At 43.0% G+C, this 26,549-nt stretch overlaps 1 protein-coding gene across 2 annotated transcripts in view; it reads right to left on the bottom strand.

Annotated features, from left to right (window-relative positions):
• Positions 1–5,558: 5,558 nt before the first annotated feature.
• LOC140536284 (somatostatin receptor type 5) overlaps positions 5,559–26,549 on the bottom strand; it is a 33,363-nt gene continuing 12,372 nt past the window's right edge. The window contains exon 4 of one of the 2 annotated variants that reach the window (XM_072658000.1): positions 5,559–14,271. In XM_072658000.1, the coding sequence (XP_072514101.1) occupies positions 14,149–14,271 (123 nt within the window). In that variant the 3' untranslated portion in view covers positions 5,559–14,148. Of the gene's footprint in view, positions 14,510–26,549 lie in introns of both variants that reach the window. The other variant, XM_072658001.1, reaches the window with a different exon arrangement.

The following is a 26,549-nucleotide window of genomic DNA, read 5'->3' as shown; positions in this document are numbered from 1 at the left end:
GAGGTCAGGCGCTGATGTGGGAGGACTAGTTCTGGCAACTCATGGAGCACCACCATCACTACAGAGAGCACAGCTCCACTGCTCCTCAGCTCAACACTTTGGGGGGTTTTATACCCCTCTAGCCCACTCGTTCTATGTAGTGCTGAATATGGGTCCTTTGGCTTGTTTAGATGCTATATAGAACCATTTCTAAAACCATCTACAAAAAAAGAACCTCTGCAAAGAAATCCGAAGGTTTTCCGAAGTTTTCTGAAGAAATACGAAGGTTTTCCACCAATCAGCAGAACCTGGCAAATAACCTTTGCGGGCGTCCAAAAGGTTTGTTGAGTTGTGTTGGTTCTAAATAGAACCATTTTTGAAAGGTTCTATAAAGAACCATCTGCAAAGGTTTTTCAACCAAAGGCAGAGAACTAGTTTAAAATCTAAATGGTTCTTTGAGTTGACTTGGTTTCCTGTAGAACCATTTTAAAAGGTTCTACAAAGCACCTTCTACAGAAGATTTTTTCACCAACCTGCAGAACCTATTTGAGAATCCAGATGGTTCTTTGAGTTGACTTGGTTCTATATAGAGCGTGGCATCTGGATCCTTTGGGACATCGCATAAATATGATTTGTACATGATTGGTAAAGAATCATAACTGAATCGAATTGCTCTGAATTGAACCGAATCAGTGATTCCTGCTACTCTTCTCATTATCTGAGCTTTTCTTTTCATTACCGTCCTCAGCCCCGTCTCATCGATTCTGAACCCATCTTCTGTGTTTAGTCTCCATCGAGAGAGAGAGAGACAGAGAGAGAGAGACAGAGAGAGAGAGGCAGAGAGATAGGCAGAGAGAGAGACACACACAGAGATAAATAGATAGAGGGACAGAGACAAAGAGAGAGACACATAGAGAGAGAGACAGAGAGAGAGAGAGACAGAGAGAGAGACAGAGACATGGAGATAGGCAGAGAGAGAGAGAGAGAGAGAGAGAGAGAGAGAGATAGGCAGAGAGAGAGGCAGAAATAGAGAGAGAGGCAGAGAGAGAGAGACAGAGACAGAGAGAGGCAGAAATAGAGAGAGAGGCAGAGAGAGACAGAGATAGAGAGAGAGGCAGAGATAGAGAGAGACAGAGACAGAGAGAGAGGCAGAGATAGAGAGAGAGAGACAGAGATAGAGAGAGAGGCAGAGATAGAGAGAGGGAGAGAGAGACAGAGAGAGAGGCAGAGAGAGAGAGGCAGAGAGAGAGAGAGAGACAGAGAGAGAGGCAGAGAGAGAGAGAGAGAGAGAAATAGATTTGTGGTATTTAAGATTCTGAAAAGCATCCTACAGTAAACCACACAGGTTCTCCAGTAGAGTCTGTGTATGTGTGTGTGTGTGTGTGTGTGTGCGTGTGCGTGTGCGTGTGTGCGTGTGCGTGTGTGTGTGTGTGTGTGCATGTATGTGTGTGTGCGTGTGTGCGTGTGTGTGTGTGTGCGTGAGAGAGAGAGAGGCGAGAGAAATCAATTTGTACTTTTCCATGGTAAAGAGTGACCTGCACTCACTGGAGTCAAAGAGAAGAATGAGTCGAGCTTAGAGAGCTTTAACTTCATCTCCCACAGATTGACCCCTAATCCCCCCACATTACACACTGCTGGAGAATCGCCCTCCACCGCTGCCGGACTGGAGAGTTCCTCCGTATATCCAGAAATAATCGCCATCATTCAGAGAACCAGGCAAAGCTAGAGTATGTTTCTATACAGAATCATTTTAAAGGTTCTATAAGGAATCAACTACAAAAGGGTTTCCTCTGAGCTGAAGAACCAGGCAGAGAACCACCAGACCATTCAAAAGGTTCTTCAAAGTGTTCATCTGACTATATAGAACCATTTTTACATATTTCTACAAAGAACCATCTCCCAAAAATATGCAGTTCTGGAGAATTTCCCTCCATCGCTACAATTCTGGAGAATTCCACTGTCTTTGTTCCAAACATATACCTCATAATTCAGAGAACCAGGCAAAGAACTACTAGAACATCCACATGGTTCTTCGAGTTGTCATGTATCTATGTAGAACCATTTTTAATAGGTTCTAAAACAAAGAACCGTCTACAGACGAATTACAGTGCTGGAGAATTTCCCTCCATCGCTACAATTCTGGAGAATTCCATAGTTCGGAGAACCAGGTAAAGAACTATTTGAGAATGTAGACGGTTCTTTGAGCGGTCAGGTTTCTATAGAGAACCATTTTTAATAGGTTCTTAAAAATGCAATGGGGGGTAGGGGGTAGCCTGGGGGAAATAACTACACACAGATGGCGAGTGAATGGGGAAAGACACGCCCAGTGTGCTAATAGATGCTGGCACAGGAGCCAGTGTGAAAGGTTGCACTCATCACCAAGCCCTGGAAATGCACCCTCTAGCTTCAAACTGTCAGTGGCCAATGAAATTACTTGTGGGCGTGGCCATTTGTACGCAAACCAACAGCCACTTAATGCCCTTAAAACAGCTTTTTCTCAAAACAGGCTCTTTACAGCCTGTACCCACCCTGTAAAGAGCGAGGCCAGCTGTGTTCTCTCTGGGCCTCGGCTGCCGATGGCTAGCAGCATGACCGGGGTTCGAACCAGAGATCCACTGATCATAGTGACAGCGCCTTAGTCTGCTGGACCACCCGGGGCCCTGTTTACTGAATTATTGAAATAATGAATAATTAATTAATGAACCAATTAATTAATTAATAACAAAACATCTTATCATATTGATCAGGCCTGCCCTGAGGGCCCTCTTAATTCGCTCGCATCTGATTGGCAGCTCTGTGTTGTGCTTCGTTCAGAAAGCAGTCCGGGCTGAAACATCAGTGGGAATGGGCGGGGCTAAACTGTTGCAGGCGGGTATAGTAGGAGGGTATATGGTTGCGTATGTAAATGAACTTGGTTTGGTGCATTTTAAGACTTTAACAGTGTTTACATCCAAATCTTTAAATGACATGGGCCCTTTAAGTCTTTATGTAAGTCCTAGATGTGTGTGTGTGTGTGTGTGTGTGTGTGTGTGTGTGTGTGCAGGAGGATGTGGGAGGATGTGCTGGAATTGTAGGTTTATTAGCTAAATCCTGTCTTTGCCCTTTAGGTAAACACACACACACACACACACATACACACACACATCCAGCCTCCTGTCCAGGCCGGTTTGGGAGTGTGTAGGACTGTCTGGTCAGCTGGAGCTATATTAGCCCCCCCTGTGGACTGATTTGGGCGTGTGTATCGAACATCCTCAGGACACACCACAGCACAGTGACATGAGGTGAGAGCACTGTTCTAGTGATGGAGCTCCAGGTTTGAGAAGCCGTAGCTGGTCTGAGGTCAGTGGAAAAGGGCAGCCGGACACCTGGGGCAACGCAAAAGGTCACACAGTCAGGGGTCCGCTCAGGGGTCCTGTTGAAAGGCTGCCCCGGCTCTCCCCCGCGCCTCACTGTCACAACGAGCGGAGTTACAGGGCCGAAAATCAAGCCTGCGGTGTTTTCCTCTTAGACAGGGGCGCGATCTAGGGCTCCTCAGTGAGTCTCCTACTGCAGGGACAAATGTTTGTGGACACCCCTTGTAAGTCATGCATTCAGCTACTTTAGGTTGCACCCTTTGCTGACACAGATGTGCAAATGCACACACCACAAACACACAGCTTGTGTAGTCCCTGTAGAGAAGCCAATAGTACAGCCAATAGAATAGGACCCTCTGGAGCAGATAAACAACATGAACCTATTAGTATCAGGTGTGGACATTACAGGGGTTTTAAGCCCCCCAGCACTGAGCTGTGGAGCAGTGAACAAGCAGGTGTCCCAATACTTTTGTCCATATGGTGTATAAATGCCCTGTTTCATTTAAAATGGACATTTTCAATAGAAAATGTTTAAGAGCGCTAACATTCAGCTAACATACAGGAATCCCACAGGGTGGAGGTTAGTGGTGGAGAGCTTTATCGTGCAGGTGGGTTTCAGGGCTCTGGAGTTTGGCTGTAATTGAACGCAGTGATGCTGCAGTAATGCTGTTACTGTGATTGTCATTCCAGTAAAGCCAGTTCGTGGGAAATTCAATTTAAACAGAGACAGAGAAGCCGGTGGGAAGGGGTGGAGGGACAGGGAGGGGGTAGGTGAGGGATCAGCAGGGCAGAGAGGAAATGGTGTGATGGAGTGATAGAGTGGAAGGGTGAAGGACAGAGGATGGAGTGAATGAGGGACGATAAGAGAGAGCTGAGAGGACGGTCAATAATTCAATCGCCGAGCGTCAGCAGAAGAATCCAACATGACAGCAAGCATTCAGCACAGAGCCCGAGCGAGAGAGAGAGAGAGAGAGAGAGAGAGAGAGAGAGAGTGAGAGATGGTGACAGATACAGAAAGAAAGAGATGCACAGAGTGGGATCAATAAACTGTAATCTTATATATCTGTATCAATATTATTATCAATAATAATAATAATAATAACACAATATAATATAACTCTAATACTACAATCCATCCGTCATCTTATCCGCTTCTTCCTGGTCAGTGGGTCCGAAACCTACTGGGCCCAAAGTAGGAATACCCCCCTGGACAGGTGTGAGTCCGTTCCAGGGTTCCACACACTCCCATTCACGCCCATTCTGTTCAGGCTGACTTTATTAGCATGGCTGTTTCACAGCCCATGTTTATCAAACGTCTGAGAGTACGAAAGCTGATCTGGGATCAGTTTATGTCTTTTACTGGATCCAGTTTGGAAGCTTATGCTTATTAAATTTGACCCAATGTGTAAAGGTTAAAGACAGAAAGCATAATAATCACTGACTAGTGATTATTATAAATAATCAGAATACAAATAACCATAAATAAAGTAATGAAAAACAACTAAATAATAATAATCATAATAATAATTCACCATTTCGTTCCACCCCATGTTATGATACGAAGGACAATAAAGTCTCCTGTAGTAATAATAATATTAGAAATTAAATAAATTTGAAAAAGATCATAAAATTATAATGTGCAATAAATAAATAATGATATAATGAATGATGAAATTATATAAAATCATAATACAATAATACACAATGACTACTAATAAAATAATAAATGATAGTATTGTTGTTATTATGATATAATACAAAGAAATAAAATAAGACATTATTTACTAGGGATAATTAATAAGGTATACGGTACATTAAATATATGTCAGAAATAATAATAATAATAGGGGTTTGAGGGGGGCGGGGTTGCCCCCTAGGTGTCCCAATTTAACATACCCAGATCACCTACTATGTGTGAGAAACCAGACTACCCAGACACGGAGAGAAGTCCGGTCAGGTCGAACATCCTCACTGACACTGCTCTTGTCACTGAATGCAATCAGATCCTCACAGCAATGCTCCAGCTCCAGAATCTAGTAGAAATCTAGTAGAAAGTCTTCTTCTCTGGACAGTAGAGACAGTCACTCCAACAAAAGCAGGATCAGCTCCTTTTAATACCCTTAATTTTAGAAGAAGCAGTGAATGAGCAGGTGTCCCAATACTTTTGTCCAGCTACCTGCTGTAAATGTGAAAGTAAAAGGGAGAGGAAGACGCGTGACAGAACAGTGTGATGCACCACTTTATTTAGACCAAAATATATTTACATACAAATATGCTTCATCATGGGAACGCGTCCGATGAGATGTTATCAGGTACATGTTTGCTGATGTACAGTGTGCAATACAGGCACATAATAAGCAGATTATAAAATCTCGAACAAGTCCCGCCCTCCCGGACTGTGCTTTTTTTTTTCTTTTTCTTTTTTTAAAACTCAGGGCCACCAAATTTTAATAGTGTTCTAATGTTGGGAGATACACAGCTAGTGCTATTTTTGGTTAGTATATACTTTGCTGGACCTCAGAAGGTTAAATTCAGTTAAGCAAAGCTGGTAAATCCAGCAAGTAAAAATCCACCCCAGGATTTAGTTCTAACTGTCTGGATAGCTCCACTGCAGTAATTCGTTTGACCAATGATGGCTAATCCAGGCCTAGCCAGTAAAATCCACCCCAGGATTTAGTTCTAACTGTCTGGATAGCTCCACTGCAGTAATTTGTTTGACCAATGATGGCTAATCCAGGCCTAGCCAGTAAAATCCACCCCAGGATTTAGTTCTAACTGTTTGGATAGCTCCACTGCAGTAATTCGTTTGACCAATGATGGCTAATCCAGGCCTAGCCAGTAAAATCCACCCCAGGATTTAGTTCTAACTGTTTGGATGACTCTACTGCAGCAATTCGATAAACCAAAGATGGCTAATCCAGGCCTAGCAAGTAAAAATCCACCCCATTATTTAGTTCTAACTGTCTGGATGGCTCCACTGCAGCAATTCGTTTGACCAAAGATGGCTAATCCAGGCCTAGCCAGTAAAAATCCACCCCAGGATTTAGTTCTAACTGTCTGGATAGCTCCACTGCAGTAATTCGTTTGACCAATGATGGCTAATCCAGGCCTAGCCAGTAAAATCCACCCCAGGATTTAGTTCTAACTGTTTGGATGACTCTACTGCAGCAATTCGATAAACCAAAGATGGCTAATCCAGGCCTAGCAAGTAAAAATCCACCCCATTATTTAGTTCTAACTGTCTGGATGGCTCCACTGCAGCAATTCGTTTGACCAAAGATGGCTAATCCAGGCCTAGCCAGTAAAAATCCACCCCAGGATTTAGTTCTAACTGTCTGGATAGCTCCACTGCAGTAATTCGTTTGACCAATGATGGCTAATCCAGGCCTAGCCAGTAAAATCCACCCCAGGATTTAGTTCTAACTGTCTGGATGACTCTACTGCAGCAATTCGTTTGACCAAAGATGGCTAATCCAGGCCTAGCCAGTAAAAATCCACCCCATTATTTAGTTCTAACTGTTTGGATGACTCTACTGCAGCAATTCGATAAACCAAAGATGGCTAATCCAGGCCTATTCAGTAGAAATCCACCCCAGGATTTTGCTCCAACCGCATGGACAGCTCTACTGCAGCTGTCTTCTGAAATCAATGCCAGTAAAAATCCACAAAAATCCTGGAATGGATTCTACTGGCTGGGCCTGGACCTGCCAGCACTGCTTTCAGTTGTTATAACAGTAGTATGTTTAGTAGCCTTTGGCCTTGTATTTTTGGTAAATCGTCAGTTTTCGGATAGCTGTGAGACGTGTGCTCGACCATTCCTGTCAAGGTTCCTTTATGTCAGAAGTCAGAAGCTTGTGCTCCACCAGACCATCTGGAATCCCACCTCAAATTATGGTCATTCTTCCAAAATTGTAGCATTCTCAGACCAAAAGACCTTTTCCTACCAAGGTCAAGGACCTTCCAGAGGAACAGGAGAGTCACTGGGCTTGTTTGTGTTTGTGCTTTTTCACCACATCTCAACAAAGGTGACAATTTAATGGATTTTGAGTCAGCTGGAAAGTGTGGGTGTGAGGCAGGGCGAGCGTAGGTTTAGTTTATGAATTTGTACACGATGAAGTGATGATTCCAGAAAGCCAGATGGGTTCTTGATGGGTTCTGCCAGGTTGTGAGAGTACATTACAACCGTGTGTGTGTGTGTGTGTGTTGTAATGTAAAGACAGGCACGTTTATACATCAACTGTGCAATACACAATCTCTATAGCGTCAACAAACAGCATAATAGTCTGCTCACACACACGAACACGAAGTAATCAAATGCTTTGGCAGCCACACAACGAACAGTCTCGTCACGAAAGCGTCGGAGATGTTTCTCCACAAAGTTCGGAAAAAGGCGGAGTTCTTTTCTCCTCCTCCCAGCTGACCACCAACATCTATAGACGTTGTTATCTGGTTGAGTGCAGGTCGTGACCTCAGGTCGTGACCATGATTCAATGTCAGAACAACGTCTAATGCCAACGTCAGTTTGACGTAGAATAGTGACGTCAGCTGACGTTGATATTTTGCTGAAGACCAACATCCAACATCTTCCAAACGTCACATGTCAACGTCAGACTGACGTGAGATTAAAACCAAACGTCTGCTAAACTTTATAATGTCAGCGTCCAAACGACGTAAAATTTTAACGTTGTTAGATGTTGATATGCTGTTGGTTTGAAATTAGCATGTTATGTAGGCAAGATTTAACGATCTAACGTTGGAGCTTGATGGCAACTCAGTGTTGGATTTTGATGGATACCGGACTTTGAATTACAACCTAAATTCAACGTCTGTGACATGAACCCAGTTTTAAAAACTGAAATCCAACGTCTCCCCAACGTCGGAGTACAACGTTGTTCTGACATCAAACTGACGTCCGGTGACAACAACGACCAACAAAACGAAACACAAAAACATTTCGCAAGAAAAACGTCCACATCAGCGAATCTCAGGAAGGCGACGAAAGCAGCGGATGCAATGACATCACTGCAGGCTTTTGTTGCCATGGCAACCAAGGTATATTTTCAGGCTACAGCATTCGAGAAAGATACATTGTAGAAATACATGTTGTAAAATAGTCCTAAAAGGTTTCGGGTCAGGGGGGGTTGATCACAGAACCAGGAGTATTCTCGGCGTGCAAAAGTGTAGGCACCCCATGTTTGTTGATCATCTATAGGCATTTGTCTGCACATTTTAGGCACAGGACAGGGGCGCTGAGTGTTGGGTGGGGGGGGGGGGGGTGCTGTACAGGGGTGGGTCAATTCTAAGGCCCTAGAGTTGTAGGGCCCAGTGTAATATCTTTTCATGGGGCCCCAAATCTCTGGCAGAGCCCCTGTCTATAAAGCATGTGCACTTGTTTTCATTTGACCAGGGGTATCAAAACTTTTGCACTCCACTGTAAATGTACAGAGCGATTCAAATCAGCAAACACAGCCAAACTGGAGGCATTAGGCCATGTCTCAGAATCGTGTTGTAACGTAAATCCTCCCTGTGGCGGAGGAAAGGCACTTAACTACACTTAAGCATAACATCAGAAAAGGGTTTTCCGCTAATCCCCTCACCTTAATTCTCCCAGGCAGGTCTCCTGAACCATCAAAGTGCCATCTAAGGGTAAATACAGGTACTCATATATCATACAACATCTTAGGGCAATGCTGCTGACCTCTCAAATCGCTCAAAACCTCGAATCTGTCTCTCTTAAAGCGACCGTTCAGCAAAACTCATCTTTGGAACCCCACAAATGTTTCCAAACCCCTCCAGCCAAGTCATGTTTGGTGTCTGAAGTCCTTCAGTTTTACACTGCTTGGTGTCTGAGGTTCTTCAGTCTTACACTGGAGCTATGAGGCTAATGTAGCAAGTAATGGAAGCTCATGTAGAACAATTAGCATTGTGCTAATTAAGTAATCAAAATCCACTATCATCCACATGTCACATGCTAATGTCATATTACCATAAATACCAACATTTAGTTGTGAGGTATTGAGACCAAAAGCCAACAATCTGCTAAACTTTAAAATGTTAACATCCAAACATGAAATTCTAACATTGTTCGAATTATAATAATATTATTAATATAATGTTAATATAATTATTTATTAATATTATTAATATGTTGTTTTTAAGTGTGTTACATTACCAAAATTCTAACGTTGTCTAACATTTTTACATTTGTGTTGGTTTTTGATGGATATGTGACTTTGATTTCCATCCAAAATCAGACATCTGTTTAACGTTGGAGCTTAATGTCAACCCAATGTTGTTTTTTGACTTATGTGTGACTTTGATTTCCAACAGAAAATCAACATCTGTCTAATGTTAGAGCTTGATTTCAACCCTTGGTTTCAATTTTGACAGATGTGTGACTTTAATTTCCAACTGAAATTCAACATCTATTTAACATTGAACCTTCTTACAGATATGTGATTTTGATTTCCAACCAAAAATGTAACATCTGTCTAACGCTGGAGCTTCATTTCAACCCATTTATGGTTTTTGACTTTGATTTCCAACCAAAATTGAACATACAGTGTTGGGTTTTCACATCAACCTGAGTTTCATTTTCAGATAAATTGTAACGTCTGTCTGACTTTGCTTAGAGTCCAACATTTTTCTGATGTTGAATTGATGCCTGGTGCCTGCTGGGCAGCCCTCGGTTCCCCACTTCTGAACAAAGGAACACAGGAGCTAGATTTCAACCCAATCTTGGTTTTGGACAGATATGTGATTTCAAATTCCAAACAAATTTTAACATCTATTTAATGTTGGAACATATCAACATCTAATAACGTTAGAATTTCACGTTGTTTGGACGCTGAAATTATAAAGTTTAGCAGACGTTTGGTTTTGGTCTCCACACCTCACGACTAAATGCTGGTATTTTACGGCAGTATGACGTTGGTATGTGATGTTTGGAAAATGTTAGATGTTGGTCTCTTAACATCACAAATTTACATTAGTGTTGGTTTCTGACGGATGTGTGACTTTGATTTCCAACAGAAAATCAACATCTGTCTAACGTTGGAGCTTGATTTTAACCCAATGTTAGTTTTTGACAGATATGTGACTTTCATCTTCAACCAAAGTTCAACATCTATTTCACGTAGGAGCTTAATTTCAACCCAATGTTGGTTTCTGACAGATGTGTGATTTTGATTTCCGACAGAAAATCAACATCTGTCTAATGTTGGAGCTTGATTTTAACCCAATGTTGGTTTCTGACAGATATGTGATTTTAATTTCCAACCAAAAATGTAACATCTGTCTAACGTTGGAGCTTGATGTCAACCCATTTATGGTTTTTGACTTTGATTTCCAACCAAAATTGAACATACAGTGTTGGGTTTTCACATCAACCTGAGTTTCATTTTCAGATAAATTGTAACGTCTGTCTGACTTTGCTTAGAGTCCAACATTTTTCTGATGTTGAGTTGATGCCTGGTGCCTGCTGGGCAGCCCTCGGTTCCCCACTTCTGAACACAGGAACGAACACCAACATAACAAACGAATACCTGAGTATTGGGATCGTTTGAGCTGGCTTATTTGTTAGCTGCATGAGCTTCATCAGCGCAACTAAAGAAGGCCAAGGTTTCAGGCCAAACATGCCTGGGCTGATCAAACACACTGGAGGTAAGAGGGTGGAAACTGTGTGAATTTAATTTTGGGCTGAATGTCAACCTGCCTATCCAGCATCTGCCCTGTAGCTGACAGTGCTGAAGAAAAGGGATTGGACTGAGGAATACAGGATGATGAATTCGCTGTGGCACTCACGGACCTGTGAGCCGGCTGGTGCCGAAAACCACAGTAAACAAACCAAAAAGAGAGAGAGAGAGAGAGGGGTGTGCAGTCTGTAGAGTGTCTCTAATAAAGTGGGGTCACCCAGAGGTTCTTGGGACAGGGAGTACCAGATGCAGGGAGTCAGTCAATAGCAGCAAAAGATGCTTGGAGGTCGAGTCCTATATGAGCTTGTGGATTCTTGCTGCATTAATATAGCTGGGTTGTGCTGCAGTCGGAGAGGCTGTGTGTGTGTGACAGATAAGCTAATGAGTCTGTTGGAGACTGGCATCTCTATTTGATTCAGTGCAGCAGCCTGCATTTCAGATCAACCTGGCGGTGACTCATGCTGTGTGTCTGTTCCTCCAGTAACTCTTGGCGTACTAGAGTGACTAGAGTTTTTTTTAAAGGGGCTGTCAACTGATTCCATCAAGAACACTATTTGGACAAAAGTATTGGGACACCCCTCGTCACTATCACTAACCACTAAAATTGGCCTAAGGGTCGAAAGGTTAGGAGAGAGAAAAAGAGAGGGATCGGAACCAGTAAATGCTCAAGACTATCTGACCATATTTAAGAAAAAAGAGGAGATTAGACTGAAGATCGGAACTAGCAGATGCTCAAGACTTTCTGACCATATTTAAGAAAAAAGAGGAGATTAGACTGAAGATCGGAACTAGCAGATGCTCAAGACTATCTGACCATATTTAAGAAAAAAGAGGGGATCAGACTGGAGATCGGAACTAGCAGATGCTCAAGACTTTCTGACCATGTTTAAGAAAAAAGAGGGGATCAGACTGGAGATCGGAACTAGCAGATGCTCAAGACTATCTGACCATGTTTAAGAAAAAAGAGGGGATCAGACTGGAGATCGGAACCAGCAGATGCTCAAGGCTGCAATATCGTATCGGCATTAGACATAAAAAAAAAAGTAAGATCATGCCTAGTTTTTATAGATGGCGGAGCTTTTGTTTACAAATATCACTGGGTGTGCAAGCAGCCATTGGGCAAAAGCGCTTCGAAAACAGTAGACTATAACATAACATTGGTCAGCTGCTCTAATCGTAGCATAGATTTCACACTGTTTATATAGTCTTGTTGACTCAATAATTAAATACAGAGCTGGATCTGTCTGTCCTACTGCGCAACAGCTCTTTGTCTTTTTTGCTCTCCGAGTATTTTCTAAGTCTCTCTGGAGAAGAGCGTCTGCTAAACGCCTTCAATGTAAATGTAAATGCTTTCTGCCCCCTGGTTGCTCGTGTATCTCTGAGAGGACGTTACCCCGAAACCCGTCTATAGCTGTAAAAAGTAGCACAAGGCTTTTGTTCTTGTTGGATGCGCTGTGTTTTTTTATTATCAAGTGAGCGTAAGAGCTTATTCAGAGCACAGTTTAGACTGGTAAGCCTTTTCTAAGTGGTTGGATGTTCAAAATGACTCTTTCTGACCACATCTAAGGAAAAATCTATAAATGGTCAGTTTTGCTAGATCATGTTCATTGCATGTCAAGCAAAGGCAGCAACATCAATGAGGTGTAACTCTGGTTATAGAGAAGTAACACATAGGGCCTTTTTTGCAGTGGAAGACATTGGAAGACAAAGTGGATGTTCAAGGATAATACACTATATGGACAAAAGTATTGGGACACCTGCTCATTTTCTGCTTTTGTTGGAGTAACTCTTTATTCTATAGCCAAGGAAGAAGGCTTTCTACTAGATTTTGGAGGAGCATTGCTGTGAGGATTTGTGAGAATTGTGGATTGCATTCAGCGACAAGAGCTTTAGTGAGGTCAGGATGTTGGATAATGATCAATAACTCATCCCAAAAGCACTGGGTGAAGCACCATCTGTCATTCCAGAGAACACAGTTCTTCCACTGCTCCACAGCTCAATGGTGGGGGGCTTTATACCCCTTTAGCCCACGCCTGGCATTAGACAGCATGGTGCTATAATAAGGTCATGTTGTTTATCTGCTCCAGAGAGTCCTATTCTATTGGCAGTACTTCTTCTCTACAGGGACTAGACTACAAGCTGTGTGTGTGCATTTGCACAACTGTGTCAGCAATGGGTGCAACCTAAAGTAGCTGAATGCCTTCATTAAAAGGGGTGTCCACAAACATTTGGACATATAGTGTATGTCAGTGCACTTTTAAGTGGTGCTGTTCATATATCATAATAATGCCTTTTTAATTTTCACCTGCCTACACATTTTGGTTATCATAATGTAAAAATGTCAAACTGCAACACCCCCACCTCTAGTATTACTCTACCACCTCAGTCCACAGGCTTCTTTACCTTCAGATGAAGCTTCCGGAGCTCTCAGCTTGTCCAGAAATGCATGCGTACAACTGTCTGTCCATTAGGGGGCGCTCAAAGCATGATTTGTATTTACTGCAGTGGTGTAAAATTGAATTACACTCCGTGCCTGTAGGGGGACATACCAATTCTCCAAAAGCCACAGTGCTACAATTCAGCTAATGCTGGGAGTGTTTGTATGATTGACACAGTTCCTCAAAATTTCAGTCGTCCACCAACACTCATCGCTGTGGTTACCGTAGTAACTCCAGGTTTGACGTAACTTGACCTCCATATAAAATATAGAGCATATCATGCATAAATTCAAAAGCTGGCTTCTGCCAGAAAACAAAAGCATGGGGAAAAAAACGGAAAAATTGCTTCTGTGGGGTTGTTTACATTGCCATGGCTACAGCTCTGGCCTGAGACGCCCAAACAGTCCTTATGAGGATCATTAATATTTAATAATCAGTTTAATTAGTATTACTATTAGCGGTTGAGTTGACAGCCCCTTTAAACGAGCACTTCCTCAGGTAGTCACCTTCAAGTCCAGCAGTGCTAAAATAGTACTCTCGCAGGCTCTCTCTCTCGCAGGCTCTCTCTCTCTCGCAGGCTCTCTCTCTCGCCCTTCGTTCCAAACGCCTCCTCCTGCACCTCTGCTTTATCCTCCAATCAGGACGATGCTCCATCTGGCTGTAGCACGATCCTGACGCATTAGGTCAAAAGTCGTAGCTGGAGCTCTCCATGCCGACAGACGGCGCTTGGTGAAGGCTGAGCTGTGCTCTGCGCGTGGGCGGAGTCACCGGGGACGTAGAGGGCGGAGTCGGGGTATGAGGCCACACCTTCAAACAGCAAAGCGTGTCAGACAGACAGACGTACAGAGAGAGACAGACGGGGGGGGGGGGTATAGGGGGAGAGAGATAGGAAAAGAAGGACGAACGACAGATAGGAAGAAGGGAGAGAGAGAGAGAGAGAGAGAGAGAGAGAGTGCAGGGTTTAAAGCGAGGACTGGCCAATGACTTTGAGCTGTGCAGGCTGGGGCTCCTGCGTCTCACCCGAGCAAGGCTCCAACTGCCCTTCCTGCAGAAACACACAGAACAGGACACACACGATGGAACCACTACTGCAAAGGTGTGTGTGTGTGTGTGTGTGTGTGTGTGTGTGTGTGTGTAAAAGCAACAGTATGCACTAATTTCCCCTAAATCAGCAGCTTCAGGGTCATGCTGATGCTCCACTGACTGTAACTGGGAGTGTAGTGTCTCCGTCATTCCCACTCCGGGTCGGAACGCTGCTGCTCCTGCACTATCCAGCTTTGCTAGTTGTCAACTTGTCCAGAAATGCATGTGTGCAGCTCAAAGCACGATTTGTATTTACTGCAGTGGAGTAGAAGTGAATTACACTCCTCAACTGTAGGGGGAGCCCAGGAGCAAAACATATTAATTCTCGCATGTCGCTGCTTTAAGGCTTCGGGGGTTCCCACACTCTCTGTGGTTAATGTCTTGGCTGTCACTTATGAGCACTCCAGTGCTGCAGGTGGCGCTGTGACATTTTCGGATCATTTGCATGACTATTGTAAGAGGCCTGCGCCCTGTAAAGAACCGCATCTTTAGCACTGGCTAGTCCAATGCCAACATCATCTCCACTCCAGAAGTAGACCATTTTAAAGACCATCATCCAATAAACGCATACACCGTATGGACAAAAGTATTGGGACGCCTGCTCATTCAGTGTTTCTTCTGAAATCAAGGGTAATAAAAGAGCTGATCCTGCTTTTGTTGGACTCACTCTCTTTACAGTCCAGAGAAGAAGACTTTCTACTAGATTCTGGAGAAGCACTGCTGTGAGGGTTTGATTGCATTCAGCGCCAGGAGTAGCATTAGTGAGGTCAGGATGTTGGACGATGATCACCACCCCACCTCATCATCCCCAACTCCCCAACTCATCCCAAAGCAAAGCTCCACCACCACCATCATTACAGAGAACACGGTTAATCTTCCACTGCTCCACAGCTTCTCAATGCTGGGGGGCTTTATACCCCTCTAACCCACGCAGGGGGGACACAGGGACTAGACAAGCTGTGTGTGTGCATTTGCACATCTGTGTTGGAAATGGGTGCAACTTAAAGTAGCTGAATGCGTTTATTAGAAGGGGTGTCCATAAATATTTGGACATACAGTGTGATTCAGGCTGCTGTTTTGTTAGCTATGCTGATGTGGGCTGACTTTACAGTGGGAGGGAAAAACCTTCTTAGCTTTCAATGGAAGTCTATGGTGAAATATTTTATTACGAATCATGTTGGAGCATTTCTATTGGTTCGTTCATCATGACATTTGGACACGTTGTAAAGATCAACTGACGGGTGCGGAATATGTCAAAAAGTGAAAAACAACATGGAGATACAAGGTTTTTGTGTGGCAGTTTTGTGACAAGGAATGATTACGGTGGAGCTGATTGCGCAATTTAGTGATGGAATAATCTGTACAACTCAGCATGACAAGTCTGCATGGACACACACACACACACACACACACACACACACACACACACTTATCGGCCTGCAGCAGTGTAGCATAGCAAGAACAACTCCATTAATGATAATGAGAACAGCTCAGTCTTATTATTATTGGTGTGTGGGCAGGCAGTGTTTTAAGCTCATCACAAGTACACACACACACTCTCTCACGTACACACACTCACACACACACTCACACACCATCAGAAACCATGAAAACAGGAAACTAGTTTTCTCACTTACAGAACTGGGCCAGAATCGGCAGGCTTCGGGCGTTCTAACACTCGAGTCTGAAATGTCTCCGGTCGGGATTTCGTACTGCTTCTACAGCTGCTTCATGATCAGTGTGTAGATTTTTACAGCTTTAAACACGTCCGTTTAGGCCCCGCCCTCTCATTACCACTACTGGTCGACGTGTCCAGAACCAAATTTGGACACATCTGGTTGAATGTGTGCAGGAGGGCAAGTCGTGGCTGGGGGTTCAAGCAGGCCTGAGCTGTAGGACAGTGGCAGTATGTATGTGTGAGGGCGGGGATACCTCTTAACCTCTTAACCTCTTAACCCCCGGCCACAACGTCCCAACCCCAGCGGACACCAGTGTGTCCAAATTACGGACATGGAACTGTGTTTATCTTGTCAGAGTTAAATAATGGGAGTTCAGTAGATGGAGCTGACCAACCATGAACCCGTCAAACACTGTTGGTCCAGCTGGAAAATGGGCCGATTCCAAATCCCTAAAACTGTTACATCACAGTCTCGACTCATTTTATATACGAAACTTTACATAAACCCAAGCTCTAGTCAAAGCTGGTGAAACGGTCACACTGCAAACAGCGACTGCAGGGGAATATGGTGTTGTTGATACTGGAGAACAGCTGATCACCTCCAGACACCTTCAGGTCGCTACGGAAACCGGGCCTAAGGGGGCCAGGACCTTTCCTGTGCCAGTGTCCGCAGGCTAGGGGTTGAAAATCAGCAAGTTAAAAAATGGAAAGCCAATGAGGGCAAACACGGACCCGGATCTGCGCTACACGAAAAGCTAATGCTAGGTCATGCTAGGTAAACCCAAACCCAAACCCTGGGAAGCAAGGGGGGTTACGGCTAAAAGCTAACTGGCTACAATCTCTTCAGCTTGCTGAACAGCATGTCACACTGAGAGCACACAATGAGAGGACAGCAGCAGTTACAGTGTTAAAACTATGCTATGTATAACAGGGTGGTAAATAGACTTGTAACACTACATCTGAGCATTTTTCACCCCAACCACAGTCACACACTTCCTATTTATACACCAAACAACAACCCTAAATACTAATAAATGCACTGGGGGCACTTCCAAGACCAAAGGTGAGCATTGTATACTAGCAATGTCCCTCAGCCTGCTAAACTGAGCAAGCTCGCTAAATCCTGCAGTAGTCATGCCTTTTTTAAACCAGTAGATTGGATCAAAAGTTTGGAAACCTACTGGTTTGCGATTCCTCCTGCTTGAACATCTCACATTTAATCTGCAAGTGACGAACCTGAGGAGTTTTCTGTTCCCTACAGGCCCAGTAGGGGGCGCTAGTACTTTTAAGAGTATGATAAACCCAATGTAAAGAGTAAAGCAAGCTGTAAAAGCTGTTCACAGATGCAATTACATGTATTTTCTTCAAATTGAAGGTGCTTTGAATGATGCCATAGATGAACCAACCCCATTTAAAGGTTCTTCACGTCCATTTACACATATGAGTGGTTCTGCTATGGCATCACTTAAAGAACCTTTGTAGCACCTTTATTTTTCAGAGTGTAGGCCAGCAGTAGGCCAGTTTACTGCATGACCAATGAGCAAGGTTACGCTTGCAGTTTCTGCTGTAATGTAAGAGCATGTGCAGCTTCCTCTATATGCATAACAAAGCCATGTACAGCATTACCAACACTCTCTCTCTCGCCCTCTCTCTCTCTGTATATGGTCTGCTTTCATCTTGTATTTTGAGTAAAACAGTGGCATGTGTGTATGGTCTTGTAAAGGGGCCATTAGTGTAACAGGCTCTTGTCTGTTTGTCTGATCTGGTGATAAATGTCATTATCTGGAGGATCTTCAGCTCTTCTAACCTTTTAAATGTACCTTCAGCTAAACAGCTGCTCAACATAGCTTAAGAGCTTGAAGGATCTTAGGAGAACAGATCAGCCCAACATGCTAACATGAGCAACAATGAAGGTGAAGTAGTGCCAGAGGCCATCGGCTTGTGTTCACTGTCCGCAATGTTATTCCTACTTTACGACTTTAATTCTATTTTAAAACAAACAAACAAATGACAATGCAAAAAAAATCCACAATTTACTGGTAAATTGTACAAAAATAAATAAACAAACAAATTCTTTTAGTGACTATTTTTTGTCTTATTACACCCTGCATGTATCCCTCCACCGTGGATTTATTGTAAAAATACATTTCACTATTTAATTTAGACCAGATTTATTTTCTTTATATTTATATTTATATTCACCATGAAATCGTGTATCTAAAAATACTGAATACTCTGTATCTAAAAATTACTATGTTCTAAATTCTATGTATCTACAAATACTATAAACTAAATACTCTGTAATTGAAAATAACATGTATTAAATACTCTGTAGCTAAAATATGTACTAAATACTGTGTATATAAAAATTCTATGTACTATGAGCTAAATACTAAGTATCTAAAATACTTTGTGCTAAATACTATGTATGTAAAAATATGATGTGTTAAATACTCTAAAAATTCTATGTACTAAATACTATGTATCTAAAAATACTATATACTAAATATGCTGTCACTGAAAATAATATGTACTAAAAAACTATTATATTAATATTTCATAAATACTCTGTATATAAAAAATTACTAAATACTATGTGTTTAAAATTACTGTGCTAAATACGCTGTATCTAAAAATATTATGTACTATGAGCTAAATACTAAGTATCTGAAATACTTTGTGTTAAATACCATGTATCTAAAAATACTATGTACTAAATACTATGTATCTAAAATACTATGTACTAAATACACTGTATCTAAATATACTATGTACTAAATACTATGTATCTAAAATACTATGTACTAAATACACTGTATCTAAAAATACTATGTACTAAGTACTATGCATCTAAAATACTATGTACTAAATACACTGTATCTAAAAATACTATGTACTAAATACTATGTATCTAAAATACTATGTACTAAATACACTGTATCTAAAAATACTATGTACTAAATACTATGTATCTAAAATACAATGTACTAAATACTATGTATCTAAAATACTATGTACTAAATACGCTGTATCTAAAAATATTATGTACTAAATACTCTGTATGTACTAAATACTCTCAGACATCAAGCTCCATTTACCACCACTGTGAACACTAGAAACATTGGTGAGGGGCTCTGCTTGTCTCAATGAGCTATGAGTGGGATATGATGCTGTAAAAGGACTGCATGCTTTAGTAACTACAACCAGCGCTGCATTTGCATTGGTCTGGGGTCACAGACTTCAACCCCCCCACCCTCTCGCCAGCTGCAGTCAACATCAGCTCTCTTAGTATATTAATGTCCACCAATCTGTTTGTCCATGTCACAAGCCAGTCATGGAAACACCGGCCTTCTGATTGGGTTAGCTCACTGCATTGGCTGGTGGATTCATTAGCCTCGTTGTTGCCTTGCATGCAACTCCAATTTCAGTGAGCAGACAAACACTGTGTCCGCCCACTGTCCACTCTCTATTAGACACTCCTACCCAGCAAAGTCAGGGACAGGAGCTGTCTGATCTGTTGCTGCATGGCTTGTTGGTGTTGGTCATCCTCTAATGCTTCATCATAGGACGCTGCTGGCCAGATATTTCAGGTTCTGGACTGTTCTCAGTCCAGCAGTGACGTTGAGGTGTTTAAGCACTACAGCAGCACTGCTGCATCTGCCCAACACCAGCCCAACACATACACTACTAACACACTCACCACCACCACCATGTCAGTCAGTCAGTGTCCTCCCTGCAGTGCTGAGAATGCTGACCCACCACCCAAACACTACAGTCTGCTGTGTGGTGGTCCGTTCTGAGGGGTCCTGAGCATTGAAGAACCAACAGTGTAGAAGCTGTTTAGAAGGAGGTGGAGTTGGACTGCTGTCATGCTAACAATAGCTCACTTCCTCCTCCCACACTCTCTCTCTCTCTCACACACACACACACACACAATAAATATGAAGCATACAAAAATTTTATCAGCTGAAGGTGACGGCTGTTCAGCCGAGCACCAGGTGGTAAGAAAGGGCCATTGGGTGGGCGGGGCATGGACGGGGCAGTTCCTCTTTTCCTGCTCTTATCTGCCATATTCACATCAGTATGATTTATATCACACCTCATGCTGATCTGAGGTCAGTCAGACTGACTGGTTTATAGAGAAGCATCATCTTAGCCTGAGACTTTAATACTGCTTTAATAATCCATAACACTGTGCGCTGACCTGACTCGCCCAGAGAGAGAGAGAGAGAGATAAGAGGGGAACAAATCCATGTTATTGTGGCCCTGCATGTAAAATTGTTCTGGGAATCCTGGCGAGTGATTGACAGAGAGAGAGAGAGAGAGAGCGAGAGAGAGATGCTCACATGGGTGGACAGTGGGCTAGGTGGGTTTCAGGTGGGTTCCAGGTGGGCAGTGGGTTTGTACATGTGTTTTTTGGGCTTCCCAAATGGGCCCCATTGTTACACCCCACCTTAATCCCACATGGATCCCATCTAGGCCCCATGAGCAGTGTACAACCCAGATGGGGTCTATGTTTACCCCCTCCTGGTCCCATCACTGACCCTGGTGGGCATCCTTATGTGGGGCCAGTGTGGAACGTTCTGGATCCCAGCTGGGCTCCCCATACAGGCCCCACATGGACATGTTAGCTGGGGAGAGAGAGTGAAAGAGAGAGAGAGAGAGAAAAGGAGAATGGGGTTGGGTTGGGGGGGCAAATCCTTGTAACTGCAGGAATCCCGACTGTAGAAAGTAGGCATTGTGGGTAATGCATGTAGGGCTGGAATTAGGTCGGAATTACACTTTCCAAAAAACCCAAATCCTCCAAACATCTACATTCAAAGTGTCCCTCTACACACTGCACACACACCAGCTGCTCCCAGCACAGCCAAACTGCCATCCAAACACGTTCCACACACACACTGCATCTGCTTCTTCATAAATCATCTTTTACAGAACAACATGAAGCTCATTTCAGACCTGATCCAACAGAGCAGAGCAAAGTGCTGAGTGCCTCCGAATGATCCGATCAGATCCCGGTCTGATCTCTGTACGGAGATGTCAGGAGGAAGAACCAGCGGAAAACAGACACCGGACCACATCGTGTTTGGGGTCAGTAACAGGGATAGACCGACCGCTGGGACCACTACTGCAGGAATTCCCAACGGCCCACTCTAGCTGATAGTCCACACAGAGAGAGAAAGAGAGAGAGCGAGAGAGAGAGAGAGAGAAAGAGAGAGAGAGACAAAGACAGAAAGAAAAAGAGAGAACAAAAATATAGATAGAGAGGTGGTGAGAGAGAGAGAGACAAGGACAGAAAAAAAAGAAAGAGAAAGAAAAGAGAAAGAGAAGAGAGAGAGAGAGAGAAGAGAAAGAGGAAGAAAAGAGAAAGAGAAGAAAGAGAGAGAGAGAAGAGAAAGAAAAGAGAGAGAGAAAAGAAAGAAAAGAGAAAGAGAAGAAAGAGAGAGAGAGAAAGAAAAGAGAGAGAGAGAAGAGAGAGAGAAAGAAAAGAGAGAGAGAGAGAAGAGAAAGAAAATAGAGAGAGAAAAGAAAGAAAAGAGAAAGAGAAGAAAGAGAGAGAGAGAAAGAAAAGAGAGAGAGAGAAGAGAGAGAAAGAAAAGAGAGAGAGAGAAGAGAGAGAGAAAGAAAAGAGAGAGAGAGAGAAGGACAGAAAGAAAAAGAGAGAGAAAGAAAAGAGAGAGAGAGAAAAGAAAGAAAAGAGAAAGAGAAGAAAGAGAGAGAGAGAGAGAAGAGAGAGAAAGAAAAGAGAGAGAGAGAGAGAGAAAGAGAGAGAGAAAGAAAAAGAGAGAGAGAAGAGAGAGAAAGAAATAAAAAGAGAGAGAAAGAAAAGAGAGAGAGAGAGAGAGAAAGAAAAAGAGAGAGACAAGGACAGAAAGAAAAAGTGAAACAGAGAGAGAGAGAAAAGACAAAAAGAGACCGAGACAGACCAAGAAAATTAAAAGGAGACAGAAAGAAAAAAGTAAGAGGACGAGTGAGAGAAAGAGAGAGAAAAGAGAGAGAAAGACTGAGACACAAACAGAGAGAGGAAAAAGAGGGAGAGAGAATAAGATAGAGAATCTGTGCGTGCATTAAAGGATGTGTCCACAAATTTGGACATATAGTGTACAGTGTCCCTTTTGTGCAGATTGTGGGTTTCCTGACCCTGACTCCAGAGAGACACAGAGATCCCTCATCTGCACCTGTAGTGATACACACTCACGAGGTGCTTCTACTGCAGGGGCTGCGGAGCTGGCTGGTGTGTGGCGGTGGTGTCAGGAGGCAGAATGGTGTCAGTGTGGGAATGAGGGAGTGTGTGTTCCCAGCGCGGAGAAGACGGCTGTAAATCCACATGTTCTTTCATAGTGTTCAATCACTGCAGCACAAAACAGCCCCGGCAGACGCAGTCCATCACTTTAACAGACCACAGTGCTCCAACCCGGGGCTGCTCACAGAGAGCTTCACGCTTTCAGGAGCTCAGAGGCTCGGGGTGAGAGTCTGAGTCAAGTCTGGAGTCTCTGAGGTCCAGGTCTGAGCTGACTCCCAAATCTCTGTGATGCAAGTCTGAGCCAAGTCTCGAGTCTCTGGTGTACGAATCTGAGTCTGGTCTCAGAGTCTCAGGCTTGTGACTCTGAGTGGAGTCTCGAGTCTCTGGGGTGCAAGTCTGAGTCAGGTCTCAAGTCTTTCAGGTTTGAGTCTGAGCCAAGTCTCGAGTCTCTGGTGTATGAGTCTGAGTCGGGTCTCGAGTCTCAGGCTTCTGACTCTGTGTGGAGTCTCGAGTCTCTGGTGTACGAATCTGAGTCGGGTCTCGAGTCTCAGGCTTGTGACTCTGTGTGGAGTCTCGAGTCTCTGGTGTACGAATCTGAGTCGGGTCTCGAGTCTCAGGCTTCTGACTCTGTGTGGAGTCTCGAGTCTCTGGTGTACGAATCTGAGTCGGGTCTCGAGTCTCAGGCTTGTGACTCTGTGTGGAGTCTCGAGTCTCTGGTGTACGAATCTGAGTCGGGTCTCAAGTCTCAGGCTTCTGACTTTGTGTGGAGTCTCGAGTCTCTGGTGTACGAATCTGAGTCGGGTCTCAGAGTCTCAGGCTTGTGACTCTGTGTGGAGTCTCGAGTCTCTGGTGTACGAGTCTGAGTCTGGTCTCAGAGTCTCAGGCTTCTGACTCTGTGTGGAGTCTCGAGTCTCTGGTGTATGAGTCTGAGTCTGGTCTCAGAGTCTCAGGCTTCTGACTCTGTGTGGAGTCTCGAGTCTCTGGTGTACGAATCTGAGTCGGGTCTCAGAGTCTCAGGCTTCTGACTCTGTGTGGAGTCTCGAGTCTCTGGTGTACGAGTCTGAGTCTGGTCTCAGAGTCTCAGGCTTCTGACTCTGTGTGGAGTCTCGAGTCTCTGGTGTACGAATCTGAGTCGGGTCTCAGAGTCTCAGGCTTGTGACTCTGTGTGGAGTCTCGAGTCTCTGGTGTACGAGTCTGAGTCTGGTCTCAGAGTCTCAGTGTCTCAGGCTTGTGACTCTGAGTGAAGTCTCGAGTCTCTGAGTCGAGTCTTCAGTCTCTGGGTGAGAGTTTGAGTCTCTTGAACTCATGACATCCTGACTCCAGATAAACAGTTGTACTACTTTTGACTTTCAAGAGACTTAAGATCCACTATAGGGACAAAAGTATTGGGACACCTGCTCATTCACTGTTTCTTCTGAAATCAAGGGTATTAAAAAGAGTTGATCCTGCTTTTGCTGGAGTGACTGTCTCTACTGTCCAGAGCTCCACCATCCATCATTCCAGAGAACACAGTTAGTCTTCCAAGGCTCCACAGCTCCTCAATGCTGGGGGGCTTTATTTATACCCCTCTAGCCCACGTCTGGCATTAGGTAGCATGGTACCAGTAGGTTCATGTTCATTCTCTGTTCTGCAGAGAATAGTCCTGTTCTATTGGCAGCAGTACGTCTCTACAGGGACTAGATGAGCTATCTCCTATTCTATATAAGGAACTCAGAACTTCAGGGTTAAGCTGCTCCTAGGCTCGGGTTTTTTGGTCAGGTGATTACTTCCACTGCAGTCCTTTTTCTCAGAAGCAGCTGAAGCTTTACAGGAGTTCGGACTACTCCACCCAGCAGGAGCTTCGGAGAAGACGGGAGGTGAACACAGCACTGCTCTTTCACCAACACTGTTACAAAACAAACCCGGGGAAACCATTTCGATTACCCCACAGGGCCTGTCCTGCTTCTGAAGAACAGCCAGACACATGGAAACTGACATATCTTCAGCAGAAGAACATTCCGAACTCAAGATCAGACTTCCTGAGAATTTCCAAACATGCTAAAGCTACAGAAAGCGTGGGTAAACAGATACACTATTTGTCCAAAAAATTATGGCCACCTTTCTAATGAATGCATTCAGCTACTTTAAGTTGCACTCATTGCTGACACAGATGTGCAAATGCACACACAAGTCTGGTCACTGTAGAGAAGAAGTACTGCCAATAGAATAGGACTCTCTGGAGCAGATAAACATCATGACCCCATTGGCACCATGCAGCCTAATGCCAGGCGTGGGCTAGAGGGGTATAAATAAAGCCCCCCAGCATTGAGAAGCTGTGGAGCAGTGGAAGACTAACTGTGTTCTCTGGAATGATGGTGCTTTATCCAGTATTTATGGGATGAGCCGGGTGTTGGAGATGCAATCAAATCCTCACAGCAATGTTCCAAAATCTTTATTCAGAGGAAACAATGAATGAGCTGATGTCCCAGTACTTTTGTCCACATAGTGTGTGTGTGTGTGTGTGTGTGTGTGTGAGAGTGTGCAAAAGAAAATATACAAAACTATAACTCTCATGTCAGTCGATGAAGTACTGGAGTGCCTCAAAACACCAAGAGACTTTGTGCTGAACTGTTTTGGAAATGTAGCAGCAACTTCAGCCCGTATAAACACATACCTCCGCTAGCAACCCACGACCTCACTTCCCCCCTCCACTTCACCCATGTTTTCAGGTACATGACATGTTTTATGACGGCCAATAAAACGCTCTAACAGCTCTACGCTCTCACATGCAAAAGGCTTAGCGAGTCTCATAAGTGAGTGTGTTTATACATGTAAAACTCTATATAACATTAGAATAAACCCAAATAAACATAAAGTCAGTGGCCAGTGAGAGTGTCTACCTGTAATTAACTCTATGTAACATTAGAATAAACCCAAATAAACAAAGTCAGTGGTTAGTGAGAGTGTCTACCTGTAATTAACTCTATATAACATTAGAATAAACCCAAATAAACATACAGTCAGTGGCCAGTGAGAGTGTCTACCTGTAATTAACTCTATATAACATTAGAATAAACCCAAATAAACATACAGTCAGTGGCCAGTGAGAGTGTCTACCTGTAATTAACTCTATATAACATTAGAATAAACCCAAATAAACATACAGTCAGTGGCCAGTGAGAGTGTCTACCTGTAAAACTCTATATAACATTAGAATAAACCCACATAAACATAAAGTCAGTGGTCAGTGAGAGTGTCTACCTGTAAAACTCTATATAACATTAGAATAAACCCACATAAACATAAAGTCAGTGGTCAGTGAGAGTGTCTACCTGTAATTAACTCTATATAACATTAGAATAAACCCAAATAAACATAAAATCAGTGGTCAGTGAGAGTGTCTACCTGTAATTAACTCTATATAACATTAGAATAAACCCAAATAAACATAAAGTCAGTGCTCAGTGAGTGTCTACCTGTAATTAACTCTATATAACATTAGAATAAACCCAAATAAACATAAAGTAAGTGGTCAGTGAGAGTGTCTGCCTGTAAATGTATGTAATAGTTAATGTATGTAATAGTTAATGTATGTAAGGGTTAATGTATATAGGGGTTAATGTATATAAGGGTTAATGTATATAAGGGTTCATGTATGTTATGGTTAATGTATGTGGGGTTAATGTATATGTAGGGGTTAATGTATATAAGGGTTAATGTATATAAGGGTTAATGTATGTTATGGTTAATGTATGTAGGGGTTAATGTATATAAGGGTTAATGTATGTTATGGTTAATGTATGTAATAGTTCATGTATATAGGGGTTAATGTATATAAGGGTTAATGTATGTTATGGTTAATGTATGTAATAGTTAATGTATATAGGGGTTGATGTATATAAGGGTTAATGTATATAAGGGTTAATGTATGTTATGGTTAATGTATGTAATAGTTAATGTATGTAATAGTTAATGTATATAGGGGTTAATGTATATAAGGGTTAATGTATATAAGGGTTCATGTATGTTATGGTTAATGTATGTAATAGTTAATGTATGTAATAGTTAATGTATATAGGGGTTAATGTATATAAGGGTTAA

The sequence above is a fragment of the Salminus brasiliensis genome, chromosome 15 (genome assembly GCF_030463535.1).
Source record: "Salminus brasiliensis chromosome 15, fSalBra1.hap2, whole genome shotgun sequence".
Lineage (NCBI taxonomy): Eukaryota > Metazoa > Chordata > Actinopteri > Characiformes > Bryconidae > Salminus > Salminus brasiliensis.
The sequence above is the reverse complement of the archived record's forward strand: the minus strand, read 5'-3'. Positions and strand labels throughout refer to the sequence as shown.